At 37.7% G+C, this 24,870-nt stretch overlaps 1 protein-coding gene across 4 annotated transcripts in view; it reads right to left on the bottom strand.

Moving 5' to 3' along the window:
* The window catches only part of COG3 (component of oligomeric golgi complex 3), a 66,137-nt gene that overhangs the window by 17,117 nt on the left and 24,150 nt on the right, over nucleotides 1-24,870 (bottom strand). For all 4 annotated transcript variants that reach the window (XR_012378801.1, XM_025874856.2, XM_073894522.1 and 1 more), the window contains 5 exons: nucleotides 24,136-24,296; nucleotides 13,442-13,547; nucleotides 8,808-8,932; nucleotides 4,860-4,949; nucleotides 1,269-1,389 (listed from right to left, as the gene is read on the bottom strand). Coding sequence is in view for 3 of the 4 variants with exons in the window: in XM_025874856.2 (XP_025730641.1) it covers nucleotides 1,269-1,389; nucleotides 4,860-4,949; nucleotides 8,808-8,932; nucleotides 13,442-13,547; nucleotides 24,136-24,296 (603 nt within the window). In the remaining variant the exon portion in view is untranslated. The remainder of the gene's footprint in view (nucleotides 1-1,268; nucleotides 1,390-4,859; nucleotides 4,950-8,807; nucleotides 8,933-13,441; nucleotides 13,548-24,135; nucleotides 24,297-24,870) is intronic.

Here is a 24,870-nt window from a genome sequence, read left to right as displayed (position 1 = left end):
ATAAATAAAATCTTTTAAAAAATAAAAATAAATCACAAAATATATGAGTAACACACAGGGTCACTATTCAAATTCCAACAGAACCAAAAGGTATTCTCTATGGTGGAAAGGAGAGAGCATTAGGAAAAGAATGAGTAAACTGTTCTAATATGACTTATGATGAGACCACTTCGGTTCTCAGGTGAGTTAAGTCAAGCCCACTATTTTATAAGCACAGTCACTAGGGAACTAACAACCGGCTACCCTTGGGAATCCTGTATTTGGAGTTCCTCTGAACCAGAGTACAGGAAATAATTTGAGTGACTATTTCCTCAATTCCCCCAATACTTAAGAGAGAAGTTCCATTTTATAAACAAAGGTTTAAGGCATTAGAGCTTAATTCTCTTGGAAATGGTTAAGAAAAGATAAAGTTTAGATAAATTTGTAAGTAAGTAAGGGAAACAAGGGATATTCATAGTATATCCTTAAGTGCTTAAGATCAACATCTTAGAAAATAACTATTTCGATCTTTTAGAAATCATCTCTTATTAATTTAGTCAGAGGCAAATCATTAGGATGGATGAATCATCTTTCTCAAGATGATTCACTGTCTATTAACAACTCAAAGACCCTATCCACATGATTACTTAACAACCAGATGATTTAATAATACCAATTAGGCTTATTTAAGCACCTAAAGCTTACGAAGCACTTTAACATACATTTTCATGCTTACTGATCTCAATAACCTGGTGAAGTTACCATGACAAGTTGATTCTGCTCATTTCACGTGGGACAGGAAAGCTAAAACACCCATCCAAGATCACACAAGAGCCAGGAAATGATGGTCCAGGAACAGAACCCAAATCTTTCACTCTTAGATAAATACTCCCATTTTACCATTTTACCCAGCTGGCTTCCTGAATTTTCATGAACCGACAAACTCTACTCAATGTTTAAAATCACCCCAATTGGCTGACACTGTAAGTAGCTGTTACACTGATTTTTCATTTTTTAACTGGTTATGGTAACATGTGGCAGAGTCTAAGAGAAGTAATGCTATATTACAAACTGAAATGCTCAGAAACAGTTCACTTCATAAAGAAAATACAGCAAGTTAGATGTAATTAGGATGTTGACAGCTCAGCTTAGTATGAACAAGTAACATGCTCAGCAAGCACAGCATGCAAAAAAAATTGCAGATGAACATAAAATAAACCTATAACCTTTGCTGACACATTTGGACAGGTCAAACACACCCAAATGTGCCAGCCAGAACAATGAAGTACCTCTAGTTTTCTTGAGGTCCAGGGAAATTTCCTTAATGGTGAATTCAGTATGAAATGGAGCAATTTGTTCACGAAGAATCAAAAGGTGCTTAATTAAGAAAAGTTGTCCATCAATCTGAGTCTAAATTATAAGACAGAAAAATGGGTATTATCACAGATTAAATAAAAACATATAAAACACATGGTGTTATTAATCAACATTAATCTACCTAAGTTTATGGCCCTTAACCTAACCATATGTAACAAAACTCCTTTGTGGTGCAATGAACTCTCCCCGTATTACCCATGTTAGAATTATCTGGAAAAAATCTTGCTGCAAACTCTAACATTGTCACCCACTCTACTTCGTCAATCCAAGAAAGTAAATCAGACAAAAGGCTATAAAGTAACACATTTAGAAAAAGAAATCAAATCTATTTTAACTTGGTTTAGAAACAGAAGAGATAAAGTGACCTAACATCGGCATGGAGCAGGAAATAAAGAAAAAGTCTAAGCATGAGCACAACTCTGACTTCTCGTGGCTTTCCAGTTTCTCTTCAAGTAACATGACTCTGTTTGGCCAAAGTGGTTTCAGTATCCAGAATATCAGAAATATTCATATTTACAGAAAAGGAGCTTCCAAATGCAAAAATGATTTGGGGTTACCATTTTGGATTATCCTGCCACCAACAGAGCACTGACTGTCTATACCCTGAGAGTCACTATACTTGCATCTGCCCTGGCAGGACCCATCTAGAAGAGTCTTATGAGTCAAGCTTTGTTCTCAAAGCTCTGTCCCAATCCTAAAACAGTGAATAATCATAACTTTCACTTCCAAAAAAGTCTGTATATTAACAAGAGCAAGGCTGCATCCACTCATTCTTGCTGCTTAATCAAGACAGAATCTTACTTTGAAAATACTTCTTAAAACATTATACTGTAGTAGGAAAAGAATAAAATTGTCCTTCAGCAAACAACAACAATTTTAGGGGCGCCTGGGTGGCTCAGTCGTTAAGCGTCTGCCTTCAGCTCAGGTCATGGTCCCAGGGTCCTGGGATCGAGCCCCACATCAGGCTCCCTGCTCAGCGGGAAGCCTGCCTCTCCCTCCCCCACTCCCTCTACTTGTGTTCCCTTGCTGTGTCTGTCAAATAAATAAATAAATAAATAACAATTTTAAAGGGGTTATTAAACAAAGTAACTCCTCTCTGGTGTCTGTCTCGCTCTCCCCTTCCTCCTTCTAAATAAACATATAATCAATATGTAAGTATGATTTATTTGATGGAAACTCACTTTACACTCTGGAACACAGAGCATTAAATAAGTAGGAAGCACAACACATTTTGAATACTTGCTCTATTTTTTAAAAAACTAACAACTCCAAGGGGCAAAAATAGTATAATATAGATTTACTTTACTAAAGCTGTTATAATCCAGCAAATGGTTATCATGTTAGTTTACTAATATATTAGACGTTCAATTAAGTATGGCAATAACCTTCTTGCCTTAAGAAGCTAAGACATTAAATGGTCATTTTCATTAATCACTTTTTTCTTGAAAGGCAAAAGTACACAAACTCAACAACAAAAATAAATGAGCTAATGCTTGCAAAATCGAGGGCTTCCTCACACAAACTTAAACCCCTTGTAATATGTAGGAAGCAGAGTTACATAAAATAGGATAGCCTCACAGGGTAAGGACAAAATCATCAAAGAGCCCTTCACTCCTCCCTTTAAAAAAAGGAGGTGGTACAAGAAGACATAAGCATATAAACTTATTTTTAAATTAGATCATTTTTGGGCGCCTGGGTGGTTCAGTTGGTTAAGCGACTGCCTTCGGCTCAGGTCATGATCCTGGAGTCCCAGGATCGAGTCCCACATTGGGCTCCCTGCTCAGCAGGGAGTCTGCTTCTCCCTCTGACCCTACCCCCTCTCATATGCTCTCTCTCTCTCTCATTCTCTCTCTCAAATAAATAAAATCTTTAAAAAAAATTAATAAGTTAGATCATTTTTTTCCTCCTTATCCTCTAAGAAATACAGGCTTACTCTAGAAAATCTGGAAAATAAAGAAGACTGTAGAGAAAAGAAGGGAAAATATTCACCCAAAAGCTTTCAATGTTCTTGTTTTATTGTGTGTTTTCATTACATAGTCATAATGTACATCTGGTTTGTATCCTTTTTTTTTTTGCCTTAAGATATTTAAGTTAAATGTTATTGCTTCATAAAAAAAAAAAATCAATGCCTGTGTAATAGTCTACTCTATGAGTATGCCACAATTTACTTAACCATTTGCCTAACATTAGACAAGCTTCCTGATTTCATGTATTATAAGAAATGTGAAAGCTCAGGCTTAGAAATACTTTTTAAAAATTAAATCTGTCTACAAATAACTTTCCATCCTCTTTCCAGCATACGAAAATTTCACTGCAACCTTCCATTCCATGACTGGGAGAATGCAGTGGTCACAATCAGAGGTACAGCTTTCCTAGCAACAGAATCCCAAATTCTTTTGCAGGAAGTGTTTTTTTGTCATTTGTTTTTCTTTTCTTTGTTTGTTTGTTTGTTTTGTCTTACCCTAATTTATCTAAAGCCTTGAAGTAAGAAATCAAGTTTGTAAATCTGGAAGTCCAGAAAGGTTCACAAGGTTTGAATACTCCAAACAGCAAAAAAAGTTTCCCTGGAAATAGCCCCACAGCTTCTTCCCTTTAGGCAACAGGTATTTTAATGGACAGTTAAACAAAGCAACACTTTTGACCATGCTATAAAAAATTCTCAGGGGCCCTAAGAGCAGCCTTCAGCCCCAGATCCCTTCTTGATTAAAAACTGTAAGTCACAAAGTCATGGCAACTACTTCTAGCCACGCAACCCATGGGCCACAATTGTCTGTCTTCCAAACTGACTTGGCTGATTTCCTCCAAGTGAGGCCATTCAACTATTTAAAACCATCACTGAACAGATGACTATAAATTGCTATGTTCCCTTATAAACACTGCTTTGGTCTTTCAGCGAAACAGGAGTCTACTACCTTCCCAGTTGCTAAGGCTATAATAAGAAACCTTTACCCTATAGACTTTATAGCCAAAGTACCACTTTCAGCACTTTTTAGCAAAGCTGGCCCTCCTTTATACAGTGTAGTCTTTATTTAGCACTATAATAAAATACAACTGAGCCTTGAACAACATGGTTTGAACTGCACTGGTCCACTTATATGTTAATTTTTTACAGTACAGTACTATAAATGTATTTTCTCTTCCCTATGATTTTCTTGGTAACATTTTTTCTCTAGCTTACTTTATTGTAAGTACATAATACATATAACAGACAATATAGGTGTTAATTGACTGTTTATGTTATCAGTAAAGCTTCCTGTCAACAGCAGGCTATTAGTAAAGTGTTCGAGGAATCAAAAGTTCTATAAGGATTTTCAACTTTTAGGTGGGGGGGAACTGAGCCCCCTAATTCCTGTGTTGTTCAAGGGTTAACTGTTCTAGCTTCTCTTAAAAGGCCTCAATTAAATCATATTAAACAAATCCTACTGCCAAAATGGCTTTAAATTTCTGTGCCTATAAATAAATGCTATATTCCACAATATTATTCACCTAACACTTCATCAAACCTTGTTTTTGCTGATAGACTCTGATGCTCCAAGTAACGACTGAATGCAGGCAGACAAGGCTTCCTGTGATAATCCTTGGAACACTGCCCTCTGGTGAAATAAAAGAAAAATATTACCCTGAAGTGCTTCACAACACAGGAAAAAGAAATTGTAAACGGGGTACAAGGAACAATGAATGTTTGCGTGCCCTCATCCACTGGATGAACTTATATTACTGGCAATATTTCTCCTGGAGTTTCCTATTCCCATGCAACCTGTCTAGACCAACACACAGTTTTGTAATTTGCATCTCTCAAATGCTGGATGCACAGGGGTGGGTGGACAAGGCAGATGTGGTTCTGACCTCATGGAGCCCTGACTCCAATATGGCCTCATGTTGTAGGCTGTTTTTTAAATCAATAAAACCAACTTTAAGACGAAGCCTCAGTAAACCCACTTCTTTTGTGTTTTTTTAAGATTTTATTTGTTTATGTGACACACAGAAAGAGAGAGAGCCAAAGCAACAGCAGAGGGGGAGGGAGAAGCAGGCTCCCCGCTGAGCAGGGAGCCCGATGCAGGACTCGATCCCAGGACCCTGGGATCATGACCTGAGCCGAAGGCAGACACTTAACCAACTGAGCTACCCAGGCGTCCCAGTAAACTCACTTCTAAAAATGTACCCCAAACAATCAGTATTATATTATAAAATTCATGCACATGGCTCTTACTACATTATTTAAAACAGCAAAAAAAAAAAAATGCTCAATGATGGGGGAGTTGACAAATAAAATACTTACTGTGCATGAAATACAGAAAGGCTGAAGGACGTGGTAAAATTTTTATAAAATGTAATTAGGTAAAAACAAAATAATTGGGTTACAAATAGCATGTGAAGTATGATTCTTAATTTAATTCTGCCAATTCTATATCTTGCCAGAGGTGCGGCATGTTGGTCTGGGCAGCGTTGCCTGCCAGTCCCTTGCTTCCCCTCCCTGCCTCCATTCCACCTGAGATGGAATTGATATGGAGGAATATGAGCAAAATATTTATTATGAGGCCACAGTCCTGGGTCCTAATCTCTACTTGATGTTACTCTCTTTTTGTACTGCTTCCCTCTCATTTGTCTCCCATGAGGCTTCTGTAGTAAGAAAAGATTAGGGATGCCTCTTGCTAGGTCACTGCCCCTGCCTGAAGAAGACTGAAGATGGGCAGCTTAGACGAAGACCCTCTCTTACCCTGCTCAGTCTTAATGCATTTTTCACTAGACTTGGCTTTCCTCGCCTTAGCTGGTTAAAATAGAGAGGGAAAGGATTCAGACATAAGCTAGGTTAATTAAAAAAAAAAAAAAAAAAAGGAACAAGCAGTCCCAGAACATAAAAAAAAAAAAAAACAGGCAGAATTGCGTCCTCAGGTCTACCGTACTGTTTGGCTCAAATCCCTGTTAAGCATCTAAAAGGCCTCACTAGGGTCTGTGATGATAACGGGTTCTATGTGGAATATGCCCCCATGCGTCCCCTTAGGATCCTGGCTCTACTCTAGGGAGTTTCTTTTTTTTTTATTTTTTTATTTTTTTTAAAGATTTTATTTATTTATTTGAGACACAAAGAGCACAAGCAGGGAGAAGGATCAGAGGGAGAGGGAGAAGCAGGCTCCCCACTGAGCAGGGGGTCCGATACGGGGCTCGATCCAAGGACCCTGGAATCATGACCCGAGCCGAAGGCAGACGCTTAACCGAATGAGCCACCCAGGCGCCCCCTCTAGGGAGTTTCTGAATCCCAGCCTCACACCATCATTCAGTACACCTACTAGGGAACCTAGGGAAGAGGAGATGCCAATGTCCAAACCTCCCTCTGGAAGACAGCTCATTAGCTGGGCAAAAGGGCTAAGACATCTAACTGTAGAGGTGATGTGGCCTCATCCTAAAAGTCCCAGAACAGGCCAAAAGGTATTTTCTGGTTGAATTTCAAAATCTCTCTAAGCACAAACTCTATTCTATGTAGCTTAAAATAGAGACTAAATACTGTGCACTCTACTGGACCAATCACACAACTGTGCAACCTTATTCAGCCCCTAGGCCTCTGAGATATGGAACCATCTCTATGGGGGAGGGGGTACACATCCCCTTTGAACTCTATTCTTAAGAAACAGTAGCATCTGGACAATTAATTACACTGATGTTGTATTTAGTCACTTTTCTCTTTATATGCTATTTGAGTTGTAACAATCAAATTTTAAATTAAAACCACGGAGTTTTAGGGGTACCTGGCTGGCTCAGTTGGAGGAGAATATAACTCTTGATCTTGGGGTTGTAAGTTCAAGCCCCATACTTAAATAAAACTTAAAAAAATTGAACCTTACTATTTCAGCAGCAAACTCCTAAGAGTAAGTATAGACAACTCTAATCTTTCAAGATTGATAATCATATCATTAAACATTCTGGAATGCTTACAATAACTCTGACCTAAAATCAATGCATAATGTTTAAGGTAGTGCTTCAAAAAAAAAAAAAAAAGGTACTGCTAATTTCAGCAAATAAATAAAATTAGTCCATGGTTTCTTAGTCTAAGAAACACATGTAATCTTAATACTACTTATTCAGAATGTTGACTTAGGGGTACCTGGGTGGTTCGGTCACTTAAGCATCCAACTCTTGATTTCAGCTCAGGTCATGATTTCAGAGTCATGAGATGGAGCCCCATGCTAGGCTCTGAGCTCAGCAGGGAGTCTTGCTTTAAATTCTCTCTCTCCCTCTGCTCCTCTCCCTGCCTCCCCGCCCCACACTTTCCCTCTCAAATAAATCTTTAAAAAAAAAAAAAAAAGAATGTTGAATTAAATGGAGTACAAAACTAAATTAATGGGATGCCCAGGTGGCTCAGCCAGTTAGGCATGTGACTCTTGGTTTCACCTTAGGTCATGATCTCAGGGTCGTGAGATCAAGCCCCATGTCGGGCTCAGCAGGGAGTCAGCTTGAGATTCTCTTCCTCTCCTTCTTCCTCTCCCTCTGCCCCTCCCATCACTCGCACAAACGCACCCTTTCTCTAAAAAAAAAAAAAAAAAACAAAAACAAAAAACTGAAGTATATGCATTTAATAATAAATTTAATACTAAATGTGTATTATAGCCATGTGACACTGGACATTATCACTTAACCTTTCTGCATGTCTTTTTCCTTACCTATAAACTAAAACAGATGAATTAACCAGCAGTTTTAAACTTTTATGTGGTCATAGATCCCTATGAGAAGCAATAAAAGCTATAATCCTTCCCCTAAGAAAGACACAAATATAAACATACAAACACAATTTTACTCACAATTTCAAGGTGTTCATAGACTCCCCAAAGGCCACTAGTGAATTCTAAGGTTCTACAGAATGCACAGGTTAAGAATCCCTACATTAGGGGCACCTGGGTGGCTCAGTAGGTTAAGCATCTGCCTTCGGCTTGGGTCATAATCCCAGGGTCCTAGGATAGAGCCCCTCATGGGGCTCCCTGCTCAGCGGAGAATCTGCTTCTCCCTCTCCCTCTGCCCCTCCCCCTGGCTCGTGCTTTCTCTCTCTCTTGCTCTAATAAATAAATAAAATCTTAAAAAAAAAATCCCTAAATTAGATTGATCTTAAACTTACCTCTGTATCTAAAAATCATATGATTCTAATTTAATACCAAACCAAATACTACATCAAGATCTTAAAATAAACTTAAAATTAAAAAATTTCACATGAGAGGTGCCTGGTGCCTCAGTCGTTAAAACATCTGCCTTCGGCTCAGGTCATGATCCCAGGGTCCTGGTATTGAGCCCCACATCGGGCTCCCTGCTCCGTGGGAAGCCTGCTTCTCCCTCTCCCACTCCCCCTGCTTATGTTCCCTCTCTCGCTGTGTCTCTGTCAAATAAATAAAATCTTTAAAAAAAATAAAATTTCCCATGAAAGAGCAAGCAATTTACAGTAAAGATATAACAAATGATACACGTACATCTATACATCTGTACAATTTGGAAAGACACACGAGAGTTCTTCGAACTGTAGGATACCACATTCCGTGAAGATCTGCTGGAGAAATTGTGGTCTGCGGTCTAGGATTGAGGGATTCTGTTGAACCTAAAAACCCAAATGGAAAAAAAGACACATTTCACACACATGGAGGTTTGTCTTATTTGCATGGTAAACATAAACTGTTTGTTCTTGTTATCACTAGCTGGAGGCATCCATTTTTTCCACGTTTTTCCCCTTTAATCAATAGTGCCACAGGAACCCATAGGAATCGTGACAGCTGATATTTAACACAATAAGTGAGACTACACATAAATACACATATACATTCCAGCCTCATATACATATGCTTAACTCAAATAGCTACTCCAAAATTGTGATCAATAATCTTTATAGAATGGGGGCGCCTGGGTGGCTCAGTAGGTTAAATGTCTGCCATCAGCTCTGGTCATGGTCCCAGGGTCTTGGGATTGAGCCCCGCAATGGGCTCCCTGCTCAGCAGGAGTCTGCTCCTGCCTCTCCCTCTGCCTCCCCGCTCATGCTCACTCTCCCTCTCTCTCAAATAAATAAATAAAATCTGGGGTGCCTGGGTGGCTCAGTCGGTTAAGCATCTGCCTTCAGGGCACCTGGGTGGCTCAGTTGGTTAAGCGACTGCCTTCGGCTCAGGTCATGATCCTGGAGTCCCGGGATTGAGTCCCACATCGGGCTCCCTGCTCAGCAGGGAGTCTGCTTCTCCCTCTGACCCTCTTCCCTCTCATGCTCTCTCTCATTCTCTCTCTCTCTCTCAAATAAATAAATAAAATCTTAAAAAAAATAAAAAAATTAAAAAAAAAAAAAGCATCTGCCTTCAGCTCAGGTCATGATCTCCCGGTCCTGGGATGGAGCCCCACACTGGGCTTCCTACTAAGAGGGGAGTCTACTTCTCTTGCTCTCTCCTTCTACCCCTCCCCATTGCCCGTTTTTTCCCTCTCTCAAATAAATAAAATCATAAATAAATAAAAATCTTTAAAACAAAATAATCTTTATGGAGTGAATGAACAGTATACACAAAAAGGAGGTAGATCTGTACGTAGTCATGTGGAAGCAAGTGGGAGCCAATGGAAGTGAGGAAGTGACAAGAAAATAAAGCAATGTTAAACAGGAAAATTAATCAAAGCTGGTTTGCTTGACAGCCTTCCTTCCATGCTCTTAGCTGTATTACTTGTAGGTCTACTTAGTCTATCCAGTTCCCAAGTGGGTAGAACTGTCCCCTCTCTCTCCGAGACAGAGCACTCTGGTGAGGGTGAGGAGGAGCAGGTGGGGAGCTTGGCTGAGCAGAGACATCTTTGTAAGGGAAGCACAATCACTTCAGCTCAACAGACCAGAGTTCAAATGAGCCACAATAGCAGAGCTAAAATAATACTTTAGAACAAAAGGGGATAATGAAATATACATTGGGTATTAGAGGACATTAGGAAACTATTAAATGTTTTAGTGCAATAAAGTTTTAGGGTTACATGAAATGTCCTTATTTTTTGGAGAGATGATGAAATACTGAAGAGTAAACTGGCAATGATGTCAATAATTTACTTTACAATGATTAGCAAAGATTGGGGCGCCTGGCTGGCTCTTGATCTGGGGGTCGTGAGTTCGAGCTCCGTACTGGGTATAAAGATTACTTAAATAAACTTTAAAAAAAATAAAAATAAAATTATTAGCAAAAGAATATACGTATATATATATATATATGTATGTATATTTGTGTAATATATGTGTAATAAGCATGTAATATTTGTGTAATTTTAAAAGCTCTTCTATAAAGCCTTACTTTAAACCAAAATACCTACTTTATATGAAGTTCCTTAGAAAGAATAAACTAGACAAATTATATCAAAGAATATTTAGGAGATGAAGTACCTATGGTTGCGCTAAGATTATGATATCCGCAGGATCAATATAAAGAGCCAAAAAGTACCCCCAAATAAAAGTTCAGTGAAACAAATCTATTTAAGTAAAACCAGAAGTTGGCTTATTTTTTTTTCACTTTTCTATTAAAAATAGTTAACAGTTAAAACAACTGACAGAGGGAAAGTTTACTTACATGACAATCCATCAAGAAGAGGCGAGTGCTTACTGGCTACCTCTCTTGAAGAGCAGGGCTCCTCCCTCCTGCAGTCTTCCTCCAGCATCCTCGGTGACCCCCGCCCTCCCCTTACCTGCTCTATGTATGGAACAGGGCCTCTGCTTTTGAAGACACTGATAACCACCAGCCTCTTCACACAATGGTCCCTCCACTAATTTGCCCTGGCACCAAGTTCTACTACATGAACACCATGTTGTTTAAAGTCCTCACTTTGGAGGCTCCTATTTTCACTTCCAATATATCAAGAAACCAAGAATCAAGAAAAGTGATTACACTCTTTTGCTCCCCTTGCCACTTGACTCAGTCCTGTTTTCCATCCCAAATTCTATCACCACTCTAAGTAGCATCAATAACCATATGGACAACGACATGGTTGTCAATTCCAAAGACCTTCACTCCCTGCCACACAGATTTTCTCATGACCTTCTTTCAGAACTACTTTATTACTTTCTACAGACTTTCTTATTACTCCAAACTATTTCACCTCTTAATTATTAGATCTTAGCATCCCACTCTCTGACCACAATAGCTTTGTGATTTCCTATTTCTCAACTTTTACCCAAAACTACACTGCCAACCCCTCCACCTCTGGCTTTAATCACACCCTATCCCCTTGCTTGCTTCTGACCTCTCTTGTTGTTGGCCCAGGACACTCCTCTACCTCCATTTGCTCTTTAATGGCAGCATCTGCTGAGGTTCTCTCCCCAGATTTCTGCTATTGTCCCTCTACTCTCTGTCCTGGGGTGACCCTACACAAACCCGAAGCATGGAGTACTCTATGATCTTTCTAACTCGGTCCTCTCGATAGCTCTAGAGCGGTACTGTCCAACGGAGATACAGCATGAGCCATAAATGTAACATTATAATGCCACATTAGAAAAAATAAGAAGAAACAAATGGAATGAGTTGTAATGTATTTAACCCAATATATCTAAAATATCACCATTTTAACATGTAATCAAGACAGAAATTACTAGTAAGGTTTTTTTCATTCATTTCATATTAAGTCTTTGAAATTTGGTGTGTACTTTATATGCTAAAGCATATGCAGATGAGCCACATTTCACATGTTCAATGGCAGGCGGCTACCATGTTGAACAGCATAGCTCTAGATGGATACACACAGATCCTCTCAGTTGTTCCACATGGACCCTGCTAAGCCTTTCTTAGCCCCCACATCTAATGTGTCATCAAATTCTACTGATTCAAGGTTTTAACCAGATGTCTCATCTATTCACTTCTCTACATCCCCATCAGTGCCCTGGCTCAAACCTTTATCTTTCAAATGGAAAACAATCTCCTAACTAGTCTCTACAGTTCTGTCAACAATACCTTATTTATATCAAGGCCAAACAGGGTGAAAGAATAGACTTTACTGGGGAAAGGGAAAATATATAAGACCAGGGTCAATAAGACAGAAATGTACTCTAGTCTCTCCAATAACTCTTTTGAAGAGGTTTATTAGGACCAAGGTGTATACTAGAAACAAAAGGTATATGAAGACATGGCACGGGTTCTATTTCAAAGGAGAAAATTTTAACCTCCTATGGGGCAAGTGTGATAAAATGGCTTTGCCAGACAGGGAATACTCAGGTTGCTTGGCAGTCTGGCTTTGAGGTATCAATTGTTCATAGATTAACACACAATACCTGATGATGCCCTAAACCTGGGGATTTAGGGACAACTGGGGCTCTTTAAAGCCTCCCATTCTCACTACCCCAACTCCCAGTCAGTCCCAGCTCCATGAAGAGCTGAGCTTCAGTGTCCCCCTTACAGCTAGGAGGAGAGGGGAAGGGATATCCTGCTTCCCATCTAGCTTGTTGTCTACATAACACATAAATATCCCGGATTCTTTTGGACAATTTTGCTCCTTGCATTAACATGCACCCTAGTCCAAGCTACCCCAAACATTTTTATCAGTATCTTACCCCAGTCTCAGGCACTCCATATATTTACAAAATGCAAGTCTGGTGGTACAACTATGCCAATACACTGTATTAGCAAGAAGTTCAAAGTTCATGAGACTATCACTGACACCTATCTGGCCTGTTTTATCTGCTCTTCCCTCCAAATAACCTATGCCCAAACATACCAAACCACTTGACTTCCCCAAAGCAACCATGGTCTTCCATTCCTGCCTGCCCTCCTCCATGCTCTTCTATCTTAAACAACCTTACTTCATCTGGCTCTCTCATTTTTGCTTTTATAAACCATATAGCTTTCAGACACCCCAACTTTCACTGAACCCACCACCTTCCTGCACTCAAAGCTCATCTCCCTTCATAATTCCGATGCCCTTCTACCAAGGCCCAAGAGTGCACTGCCCATACCTTTAGCATGTCACCACTCAATTATATCTGTGGCTTATCAATCTCCCCACACCCAAGTGTGGGCTCCTCAAAGGCACAAGGTGTTTCTCATGCCCAGAACATGATGAGTCCTCAATAAAAGCTTAAACGAATGAATAAAAGCTGGAGTTAAACATCATAACATACCGGATTTTCTTAGATTATTAGACTCTGTTTCCTCTAACCGAACATCTGAAAACGAAGCTTCTGAAGGTATCTTCTTCTGTTCATCTTTTAAACTCTGTGCAATTTGCTATGTAAAGAAATCAGAAGATGAAAGTATAGTTTTCAGCTGTGTTTGCAATATGAACATATTCCTTCCATAAAGTTTAAAAAAAACTAGTTAATAAATGGACCAATTAAGAGAACCACAGCAAAACAACCCATGGAAATGAAAAAGTTAAATTAGTATAGAGTGTCCCTACTCCTGGGCCTGGGTGGCTAAGTCGTTAGGCGTCTGCCTTCGGATAGGTCATGATCCCGGGGTTCTGAGATCGAGCCCCACATTGGGCTCCCTGCTCAGCGGGAAGTCTGCTTCTCCCTCTCCCACTCCCACTACCCCCTGCTTGTGTTCCTGCTCTTGCTATCAAAATAAATAAATAAAATCTTAAAAAAAAAAAAAGACTGCAAAAAAGAAGAGTGTCCCTACTCCCATAAATACATACATAGCCTTTTGTGAACCATTAATTTCAGAACTATTACAGGTATCTGCTGCAGGGTTATATAATACACAAGGCTCCTACAGGAAGCTAATTTTCAACTTTACGCTTAGAAACAAAATTTAAGACTGAATAGGATACATTCTGAATGTCAGAAAGGCTTTTTTCAAGTAACCGGCCAATATAAACAACTGGTTTTCTCTTTAGGTGAGAATAGCTATAGTAAGCTATTTTTGAAACCCTTCTTCACTGCCTAAAGAATAACATCAAATACACACAGGTCACTAATTACTAAGTTAGTAATGAAAATCTCACTAATTTACATTTATAGTTTTATAAAGGTGGAAATACACAAAAATGAAGGACTAACACACACATAACTACTGCCAAAAGGAATGGCCAGAGAACTGTTTGGGAGACAAACTCCATTATCACTCAGGCCAGTCCTCTCACTCTGTATGCAGAAACGAGAAACTATAGCCAACCCCTAAAGAGCACACAAATGTCATAGCAGGATCACCTGATGCCCCTACCCTCACCAAAAGAAAAACAAAGCAAGCCTATTTACTGAAAGTGGTATCCTTAAGCCAAAAGGTCCATACAAGAAAGTATCAGGATACTGGTCATGTGATGACTAAATAAACATACTAAATATATCACTAAATTACACTGGGAGAGCGACTTCTAGTAAACTTCAACTAACATCCTATCAGAACTATTAAAACAGGTATTCTATCATATAAAACTAATATTCATAAAGAGGACAAAGAAAGAAAGGGAAGAAGAAAGGAGAACACAATTCCCCAGACTGGACTGAGAAATAAATCTAGTCTTCATCATATCTACTTTTAAAGCCAAGGTAACTCCTATAAATGGATTTGTGGCCTTAAAGCCAAGGTAACTCCTGCAAATGGATTATCTATCTGTTCCCTGGAATTATCAGCAATATTCCTACTGTAAGCCTGCAGAAAAATGAAAGCCGGGCAATAAACAAACAGCCCCAAAACTATATGCCCTACATACCATTTATCTGATTCCTACAAGGTTGATTTTATGTATTACTAAAAAAAAAAGTACTATACAAATAATTAATATAACTATCCAAAATATAAATTTAAATAGAAGTCAGGAGAAGGGATGAAAGTTGAGGAGAACATTCTTACAATAGGTAAGGGCAGTAAACTAAATAGCCTGGTATATTTCAAGCCTGTTAGCTTTAAAACAAGCACACTTATTACAACACATTTATCAGTTCAGGCATTAAAATAAGTTAGGTTAAGTTAAAATGCTAGTGAGGATGTGTAGCAACAGGAATAGGTTATACATACATATATTTATTTGCTCTGTCAGCTGAGAGGACCCAAAAGCAAGAACATTCTATAGCTATGAGCACACTTAAGCACCTAGACCTTATTTTCTAATACCATTCTCCAATAAAAGAAGCCAGGACTCCTTGGAGAAATGGCTGATTCTAGGACTAAGACTGGAAATAGACAAAATGAGCCTAAAGCATCTTATAGAGCCAAGAGATAAGGAAGTGCTCATAAAACATAAACACACCTACAAGCGAGGGATATGTTCAAAGGGACCCAGGAACCAACTGAAAGAGCTCCCAATGGTCAAAGTTGGAACTAGTTGAACAACAAATAAATAGCAGTGGACAATAACCCAAAGTATGAAATAAATATCCATGAGTTCATACTGATATCAGTAAGTGAATAAATACATACATACATACATATATTTATAGAAGGAAAAAGATCCCCTCGCAGAAAAATTCCAAATAATGTATGTAAATACTTTGTCTCAAGGAAGCAGCATAGCTTGGGGAAAAGAGCAACTTCCCAGTGAAGAAACCTGACAATGCTACCTCTGTTAGGTGATCAAGGTCAGTATCAACAGTGGAAAGTCATATTGATAGTATCTACCCTAGATGTGAATTGTGATAAAAATGGCACTTTGGGTTTTCCTCCAAAAATACATAACACCAGTCTAATCTAGAGAAAAACATCAGACAAATTCCTATTGGGAGGCACCCTATAAAACTCTTAGCCAATTCTCCTCAAAAATGTTAAATTAATATCAGCAAAAACAAGGAAAGTCTGAGAAACTGTCAGAGCCAAGAAGAGCCTACGAAGATATGAAAAACAAATGCAATGTAGTAACTATAAATGGATAATGGGATCCTGGAATAGAAAAAGACATTTTATAAAAACTAAGGAAATGTGAATAAACTATGGCCTTTAGTTAATACCAACGTATCATTACTGGCTCATTAACCACAACAAGTGTACCACACTAATATAAAATGTTAAATAACAGAGAAAACTGGATGTGGGCTACATGGGAACTCTGTAAGACCTTCTCAATTTTTCTATAAATCTAAAACTGTTCTAAAAAATAAAATCTATTTAAAAAAAAAATCAGGATGTGTGACATCCAGGAGAAGCAGTCTAAACAGAAACAGGATACTATCTGAGCCATATTTATAACTTAACAAAAAAGATTCCCACTTGGTATCAAAAGGTATATTGATGAATATAGAATACACTTATGAAGAAATGGACTTTAAACCTATTTTTCATAGACAAATTTAAGTCAGCACCCCTGCTGGAAGCCAATGATAATCAAGCAAGGATAGTCTGCAAACCTTGCAAAAATTAGACCACATTTTTGAAAATACATTAGAAACATGTAATGTCTTAGCAATATTATTTCAGGGGATATTTTCAAATTCACTAGTATCAAAATTTCCTTTGGAACTTTTCAAATAAAATAATCAGGCTACTGATAACTGCTCTTAAAATGTACTTTTATTTTAAATACTTTAGATATTTTCCAAACAAACTAGATCAAGTAATTTGTTTAATAAGTTAAAAATAGTCACATTCTTATAGGTAAGGGAAAGTAAAAGGACAACACCCTTCATATTAAAATTTAAATTAAAAAAAAAAGCAGACAGACACATCAAAACTCACCTTTACTAACAAGCCAAATGTCTTGTTTTTTAAAAAAAATATTAAATAGAAACTGAGAACAGATTGGTGGTTGTGGGAAAAGGGAGGAAGGTGGTCAAAGAGTACAAACTTCCAGTAGGAGATAAGTAAGTCCTGGGGATCTAATATACAGGAATGGTAATGACAGTTAATAATACTGTACTGTATGGGGCGCCTGGGTAGCTCAGTGAGTTAGGCATCCCACTCTTGATTTGGACTCAGGTCACGATCTCAGGGTCAGGGGATCGAGCCTGGCGTCAGGCTCCACCCTCAGCAGAGAGTCTGCCTGAGGATTCTCTCTCTCCCTCTTCCTCTGCCCCTTTCCCTGCTCACACACACTCTCAAAATAAATAAATAAAGTCTTTAAAAAATAAAATTTAAAAAAATTTAAAAACCCACAATACTGTTTGTATATTTGAAAGTTGCTAAGAGAGTAGATTTTTTTTTAAGGTCTTACCATAACACACACACACACAAAAATGCAACCATGTGAAATAATGAATGTTAATGAATATACTGTGATAAACATTTCACAACATATATGTACATCGAATCATTATATTGTACATCTTAAACTTATACAATGTTATATGTCAATTATAGCTCAATAAAGGTAAAAAATTAAAATTAAACAATTTTTAACTGGTAATATATTTCACTCATTATTTTAATTAAAGACAGTTTAAAAAAGTCAAATATTGTTTTTAAATATTTCAAGGGCTAAACAATAACAGCCACTGCCTACTATATGACTAGAAAGTCAAATGCTTTCTAGCCATTATCTGTACTCTCACAGCAATCCCCAGTGGTCAGTACTGTTACACCTACTTTACAAATAATGACACATATTCATAGAAACTAGGTAATAGCTACTGACTGACAGAGTCAGGATTGAACCTAGGTCTGACTCTACACTTTCCCCATGCAACCTTACAGGGGAAAACTCCCCAGTCTAAAGGGATTAGCTCTTAGTTTAAAATCTTCAGATCTGTAGTTAGAATCAAAGGTCTAAGTTTGACAGTAATCTGTATATCTTAGTAGGATATGATCCAAGGACAAAAAGAAGTACAAAAGATCTTGAATTTAGTAAATTTGCTGTTAGTTATGGTGTTAATTTTGAAACTATTTTCAAGTATGTTGTAACTTGGAGCAAATGAATAAATAAACAGAAGGTACTAGAAGCCAGGGTTTCTTTTGTGAGAGAAGACACATACAAATATGTAATGGGGGAAAATAAGGAAGAACCCTATGGTAATGGATTTGAATTAGAGGTTTCAGTAATAATTCATGATATTTAAAATTACATTTTTTCTACCTCCACCCTTTAGGGGTTAGAAGTAACGACATCCAGGGCTAGCAATGAAAACACCTAACACTCAGATGTTGGTTTCTAAATACCACTCTCCTCCCTGTTAAGGCAATCAAAACTTCTTGGAGAAACAGGTGACTCCAGATCTAGGGCAAAGAATGTAAAGGGTAAGTACATGGATCATCTTGTGCAGGAAAGCAAAGAAATCTAGTTTGACCAAGATAAAAAAAGAGAAAGACTCGAATTACTAGAATCACACATAAAGAGGGAACAGTAATACCAACCTTACAGAAATAAAAAACACAAATGTAACAACAATGAACAATATACCAACAAGTTAGATAACTTAGATGAAATGGAAAAATTCCTAGAAAAATATAAACTACTGAAACTGACTCTACAAAATATCACTGAAAGAAATTGAAAAAGATTTAAATAATTTCAAAATATCCCATGTTCATGAATTGGAAGACTTAATATTGTTAAGATGGCAATGCTCCCCAAATTGATCGATAGATATAAGACAATCCCTAACAAATCCCAGCTGACTTCTTTGTAGAAATTGACAAGCTGATTCTAAATTCATATGGAATTTCAAGGGACCAAGAATAGTCAAAACAATCTTAAAAAGGAAAAAGAAATTAGAATTCATACTTCCTGATTGCAAAATTTATTACAAAACAATAATCAAATCAGTCTGATATTGACATAAAAACAGACATAAAGATCAGTGTAATAAAACTGAGAGTTCAGAAATAAACCCAGGGGCGCTTAGCTGGCTCAGTCAGTTGAGCATCTGACTCTTGATTTCAGCTCAGGTCATGATCTTGGGGTCCTGGGATCAAGCCCCGAGTCAGGTTCTGTGCTCAGTGGGGAGTCTGCTTAAGGATGTTCTCTCTCCCTCCGCTCCTCCTCCCACTCACGCTCTCTTTCTCATATAAATAAACAGGAAGGAAGGAAGGAAGGAACCAACCCAAAAATCTATGAGCAACTGACTTCAACAAGGGTGCCAAGACCATCCAGTAGGAAAGAATAGCCTTTCAACAAATGACGCTGGGACAACTGGACAGAATGCTGGGATAATAAATGATGCAAGGACAATATGCAAATCAAAACCACAATGAGATATTACTTCATACCCACTAGATGCCTAAAAGCAAAAAGTAAAATACTAACAAGAGTTGGCAAGTAGGTGGAGAAATCAGAACCCTCATACACTGCTGGTGAGAATGAAAACTGGTACAGGCACTTTGGAAAACAATCTGGCCGTTCCTCAAATGATTAAACATAGAGTTACTATACAGCAGCAATTCCACTCCTAGGTATATACACAAGAGAAATGAAAACATATGTCCACACAAAAATGTGTACATGAATGTTTGTAGCAGTATTATTTATAACACCCAACAGGTGAAAGCAACCCAACTGTCCATCAGATGAATGAATAAACAAAACGTGATATATCCATACAACGGCATATTATCCAGGCATAAAAAGGAATGAAGTCTAATACATGCTTTAACTTGGATGAACTGTGAAAACATGCTAAGTGAAAGACATCACAAAAGACCATATGTTATACAATTCTATTCATACGAAATGTTTACTTTTTTTTTAAGATTTTATTTATTTATTTGAGAGAGAATGAGAGATAGAGAGCATGAGAGGGGGGAGGGTCAGAGGGAGAAGCAGACTCCCTGCTGAGCAGGGAGCCCGATGTGGGACTCGATCCCGGGACTCCAGGATTATGACCTGAGCCGAAGGCAGTCGCTTAACCAACTGAGCCACCCAGGCGCCCTCATATGAAATGTTTAAAACAGGGCAATCTATAGACAGAAATTAATGTCTGCCTCAGACTGGGGTCGGAGGGTGACGGCTAAGGGTACAAGGCTGCTTTCTGAGATGGTGAAAGTAATCTAAAACCAACTGTGGTGACAGTTGTACCTATCCATGAATATATTAAAACCCACTAAATTATAAACTCTAAATGGGTGAATTGTGGGGTTTATAAACTGTAACTCAATAAAACTGTTTAAGAAAAAAGAAATAAGTCCTTAAAGATTACAGGGACATGTCAAAATGACAATGAAGCCATCTAAAGCCATCTAAAGGACAAAGAAGCCATCTTCCCTTAGTCAAATCTGGGACAATTCTGAACTTCAAAAAGAGTAATGGCAAAAGATAATGACTTTTTTAAAAATTCCACTAGTCTACAAGGGTCAAAGGTAGGAAAAAAGGGAGGGAGAAAGAGAAATTAATTCTTTGCAGCAGAATGCCAGCTAATAAATGCAGAAGAAATGGCTGATATGAAATTTGCTACTCCCAACATAATAACTGATTCAGGCACAGATCATTAATAGTTGCGATAACCACTGGGTAAAAAGATGCTGGGGAACTCACATAATCCCAAAGTATCATTTCATCACTACTCACTAATTACAAAGAGGGGAATGTACTTTTATAATGAAGAAAATTACCAATTACTACCTTAACCAATTGTGGAATATCCTGACATTATGTGCCTTTGATGTGATGAGGTAAGTATACATCAGCTGTGTAGTATTCTTGAAAAAAAAAAAGAAAGAAAAAAGTTTAATCTGAATCTAAGTATGAAGAAAACAATCAGACAAATCCAGAATGTGGCACATTCAACAATAAAACTGGCCTGGTGTCTTCAAAAAAGCCAATGTCATAAAAACAAAAAACAAAACAAAACAAAAAAAACAGGTGGGGAGAAACATCAACCTTGACCGGATCCTACTTTTTAAATTTTTTGATCCTGTTTTAAAGACAGCTGAAGGACAACTGGAGAAATTTGAATATGTACTGCATATAAATAATATGTTGAATTAATGTTAATTTTTATATATGTAAAAATAGCATGTGATTATGTGAAGGAATGTTTTTATTCTTAGGAGAGTAAGAGTTGAAGTATTCAGAAGTGAAGTATCACAGTATCTGTAATTTACTTTCAAATGGTTCAGCAATAAAACTTACACACAAAAAGATAAAGTAACTGGGACAAAACACTAACAACTAGTAAATCTGAAAAAATTCCAGATTCAACTGAATATTCAATGATATCAAGACAGGAACTATAATAATGTTTTTAGGTGTGATAGTTATCACGGTTATGTTAAAATGAAAAGTGCCCTCACCAAAATAAACAAGTAGGACTACCATCAAACTAAAAAGCTTCTGCACAGCAAAAGAAACCATCAACAGGGGTGCCTAGGTGGCTCAGTCGTTTAGCATCTGCCTTAGACTCAGGTCATGATCCCAGGGTCCTGGGATCGAGCCCCGCATCGGGCTCCCTGCTCCTTGGGAGCCTGCTTCTCCCCCTCCCACTCCCCCTGCTTGTGTTCCTGCTCTCACTATCTCTCTGTCAAATACATAAATAAAATCTTTAAAATAAAAAAAAAAGAAACCATCAACAAAGTGAAAACATGACTTACAGAATGGGGAAAAATATTTACAAGCCACATATCTGATAAGGAGTTAATATCCAAAATGTACAAAAAACTCATACAACTCAATAGCATAAAAACCAAATAACCCAATTAAAAATGGATGAAGGACCTAAATCAACATTTTTTCCGAAGAGGATATACAAATGGCCAACAGATAGTGAAAAGATGCTCGACATCAATAACCATCAGGGAAATGCAAATTCAAACCACAATGAGATACCATCTCATGCCTGTTAGAATGGCTACTATTAAAAAGACAAGAGATAACAAGTGTTGGGATGCTGGGTGGCTCAGTTAAGCATCTGCCTTCAGCTCAGGTCATGATCCCAGGGTCCCGGGATGGAGCCCCCCTCACATTGGGCTCCCTGCTCAGTGGGAAGTCTGCTTTGCCTTCTGCCCCTCCTCTACTCGTGTGCGTGTGCACTTACATGCTCTCTCTCTCTGACAAATGAATAAATAGAATCTTTTTAAAAAAAAAAAGGTTAACAAGTGTTGGCAAGGATGTGGAGAAAAGGGAACCCCTGTGCTCTATTGGCAGGACTGTAAATGGATGCAGCCACTCTGAAAAACAGTATGGAGGATCTTCAAAAAATTAAAAATAGAACTACCATATGATCCAGCAATTCCACTTCTGGGAATATATCCAAAGGAAATGAAAACACTAACTCAAAAGGATATCTGCACCCCCACGTTCACTCACAATAGCTAAGACACAGAAACAACCTAAGTGTCCACAAATGAATGAATGGTTAAAGAAGTTGTGTATACAGAGAGGGAAATATTATTTGTCCATATTAAAAAACAAAAACAAATACAAAAAAACAAGGAAATCCTAGCATTTGCAACAACATGGATGGACCCTGAAGACATTATGCTAAGTGACATAAGCCAGAGAAAGACAAACACTGTATGATCTCACTTATATGTGAATCTAAAAAATAAAACAAAAGTACAAACTTTCAGTTACGATAAATACTAGGAATGTAATATATATGATGACTATAGTTAACAATAAATACTGTATATAGATAGGAAAGTTGTTCAGAGGTGGATCTAACAGCTCATCACAGAGAGAAATTTCTTTTCTTTGTATTATTATCTATATAAAATGATGGCTGTTAACTAAACCTATTGGGGTAATCATTTTACAATGTATGTTAATCAAATCATCATGCTCTATGCCTTAAACTTACTGATATATGTCAATTATTTCTCAATAAAACTGGAAAAAAGCCTCACTGCAAAAAATAAAATGTGCCTTACCTTTTAAAGCTACCTACTGAAGTATTTACTGATGAAATGTTTAGAATTTGCTCCAAAATAACTAATGGTGTGGAAAGGAATAATGGAGCTCTAAGTGAAATAAGATTGGCCATGTGGAAGCTGGGGTAATGATATGTAAGAGCTCATTATATTATTCTCTCTACCCTTTGCTTGTATTTGAAACTTCCTTTAAAAAAAAGTTCTAGGTTCTGGGGTGCCTTAGTAGCTTAGTTGGTTAAGTTGATTCATGGTATGAGCTCAGGTCTTGATCTCAGGGTTATGAATTCAAGACCCATGTTGAGCTCCACACTGGGCATGGAGCATACTTAAAAAGAAAAAAAAGTTCTAGGTTCTAATTTTGGTTTAGCACTAATATCCTCAGCATTATTTAAACCCTGTCCGGCAGTCAAAGAAAATAAAGATTCATATGTAACTGAATCAGTGAGATAAATGATCAGTGAGGTAAATCTAACTCTTCAAACCATAAACTGGACTTAGGTGCTGTAGAATTTTGAGGAGACGGCCTACAGAGCTTTTATGAGACAGCATGACACGTGGTTATGTGACAATCAACTATGGTGGCTCCTGTGCTATCAACCCTCTTCCATACCACTTATTTTAAAAATAGAGAAATCACAGGAAGCACAAATTCAATTTAAAAACTGAGAACACAGGGCACTTGGGTGGCTTAGTTGGTTAAGTGTCCTACTCTGGATTTCGGTTGAGGTTGTGATCTCAGGGTCATGGGATCAAGCCCCATGTTGGGCTCCATGCTCAGGAGGGAGTCTGCTTGAGATTCTCCCTTTCCCTCTCCCTCTGCCCCTCCCCATGCTCGTGCATGAGCACACACTCTCTCTCTCTCTAAAGTAAATAAATAAATCTTTTAAAAAAAAATTGAGAACATGTATTTCCTAGAAAAGGGGAGGGAAATTAATTATAAAATATAACTTGAAGGAAAAACAATGTAACAGATCATTTTGTTCAATTTTTAAAAATTTTATTTCCTGTGACTTTATGGCAAGTTTATCTTGATTTTACATCTTGAATGAGAATTAAAAAGAAAAATCCTATTTTCACTAGTACCAAACATCCAAAAGGTATATGGGGCTGAGGAAGAGATCAAGATCAAATAAGGGAACCCTACCTCCATCATCACCAACTTATCAGGATACGCCAGATCTCCAGGAGCAGGTTTGTACCCCGTGATGTCTGTCTGAATGTAGATGTGCGTTCTGTAGACGAGGCGCTCTTGTACATCTTCTAACATCTGCTTTACTCCAGCTGCAAATGCTCCCAGTTGTTCAGCTGATAAAAAAGTGTAATCATCCATTCCTTTATATTTAGAAAAATACTTTCTTTAAAAAAGCAAAATATTACTCAAGTGTCCAGTAGTAGTAGGAAGCATTTTTGCCTCGGGGACTGTGGTTGCATTCTATTTCAGTATGACTCAATGACCTCAGAAAAATTTAATAAATGTCTTTCAATTTCCTCAAATTTAAAATTGGGAAATAAATTTGCCCTTATACCTTCTTTCTGAGACTCTGTGATATTATTTCTATTATTAACATAAATACTAAAGTCTGAATTTTAAAGTGTTTTGTGCTTTTTAAAAGTTATCTCATTCAGCTTCAAACCAATCCTGAGAGACAGCTAGGGCAGCTTATTAGTCGGGTCATCATTCCAATTTTACAAATAAATTGCATCCCACAGATATTAAATGACTTGTTATTTAACAAAAATAACTTGTTATTTAACAAAAGTGGAAACTTTTGTTTCCACACAAAAAAAAACAAAATGAGTAAAAAACTAAAATGAAATATGAGTTTATATAGAGTTTCTGCATTCCTAAGATGCTTTCAGTGTTAAGACAAACCATCAA

Source organism: Callorhinus ursinus, unplaced genomic scaffold, assembly GCF_003265705.2.
Source record: "Callorhinus ursinus isolate GAN/ISIS: 27379988/994484 unplaced genomic scaffold, GSC_fseal_2.0 scaffold7, whole genome shotgun sequence".
NCBI classification, from domain to species: domain Eukaryota; kingdom Metazoa; phylum Chordata; class Mammalia; order Carnivora; family Otariidae; genus Callorhinus; species Callorhinus ursinus.
The sequence above is the reverse complement of the archived record's forward strand: the minus strand, read 5'-3'. Positions and strand labels throughout refer to the sequence as shown.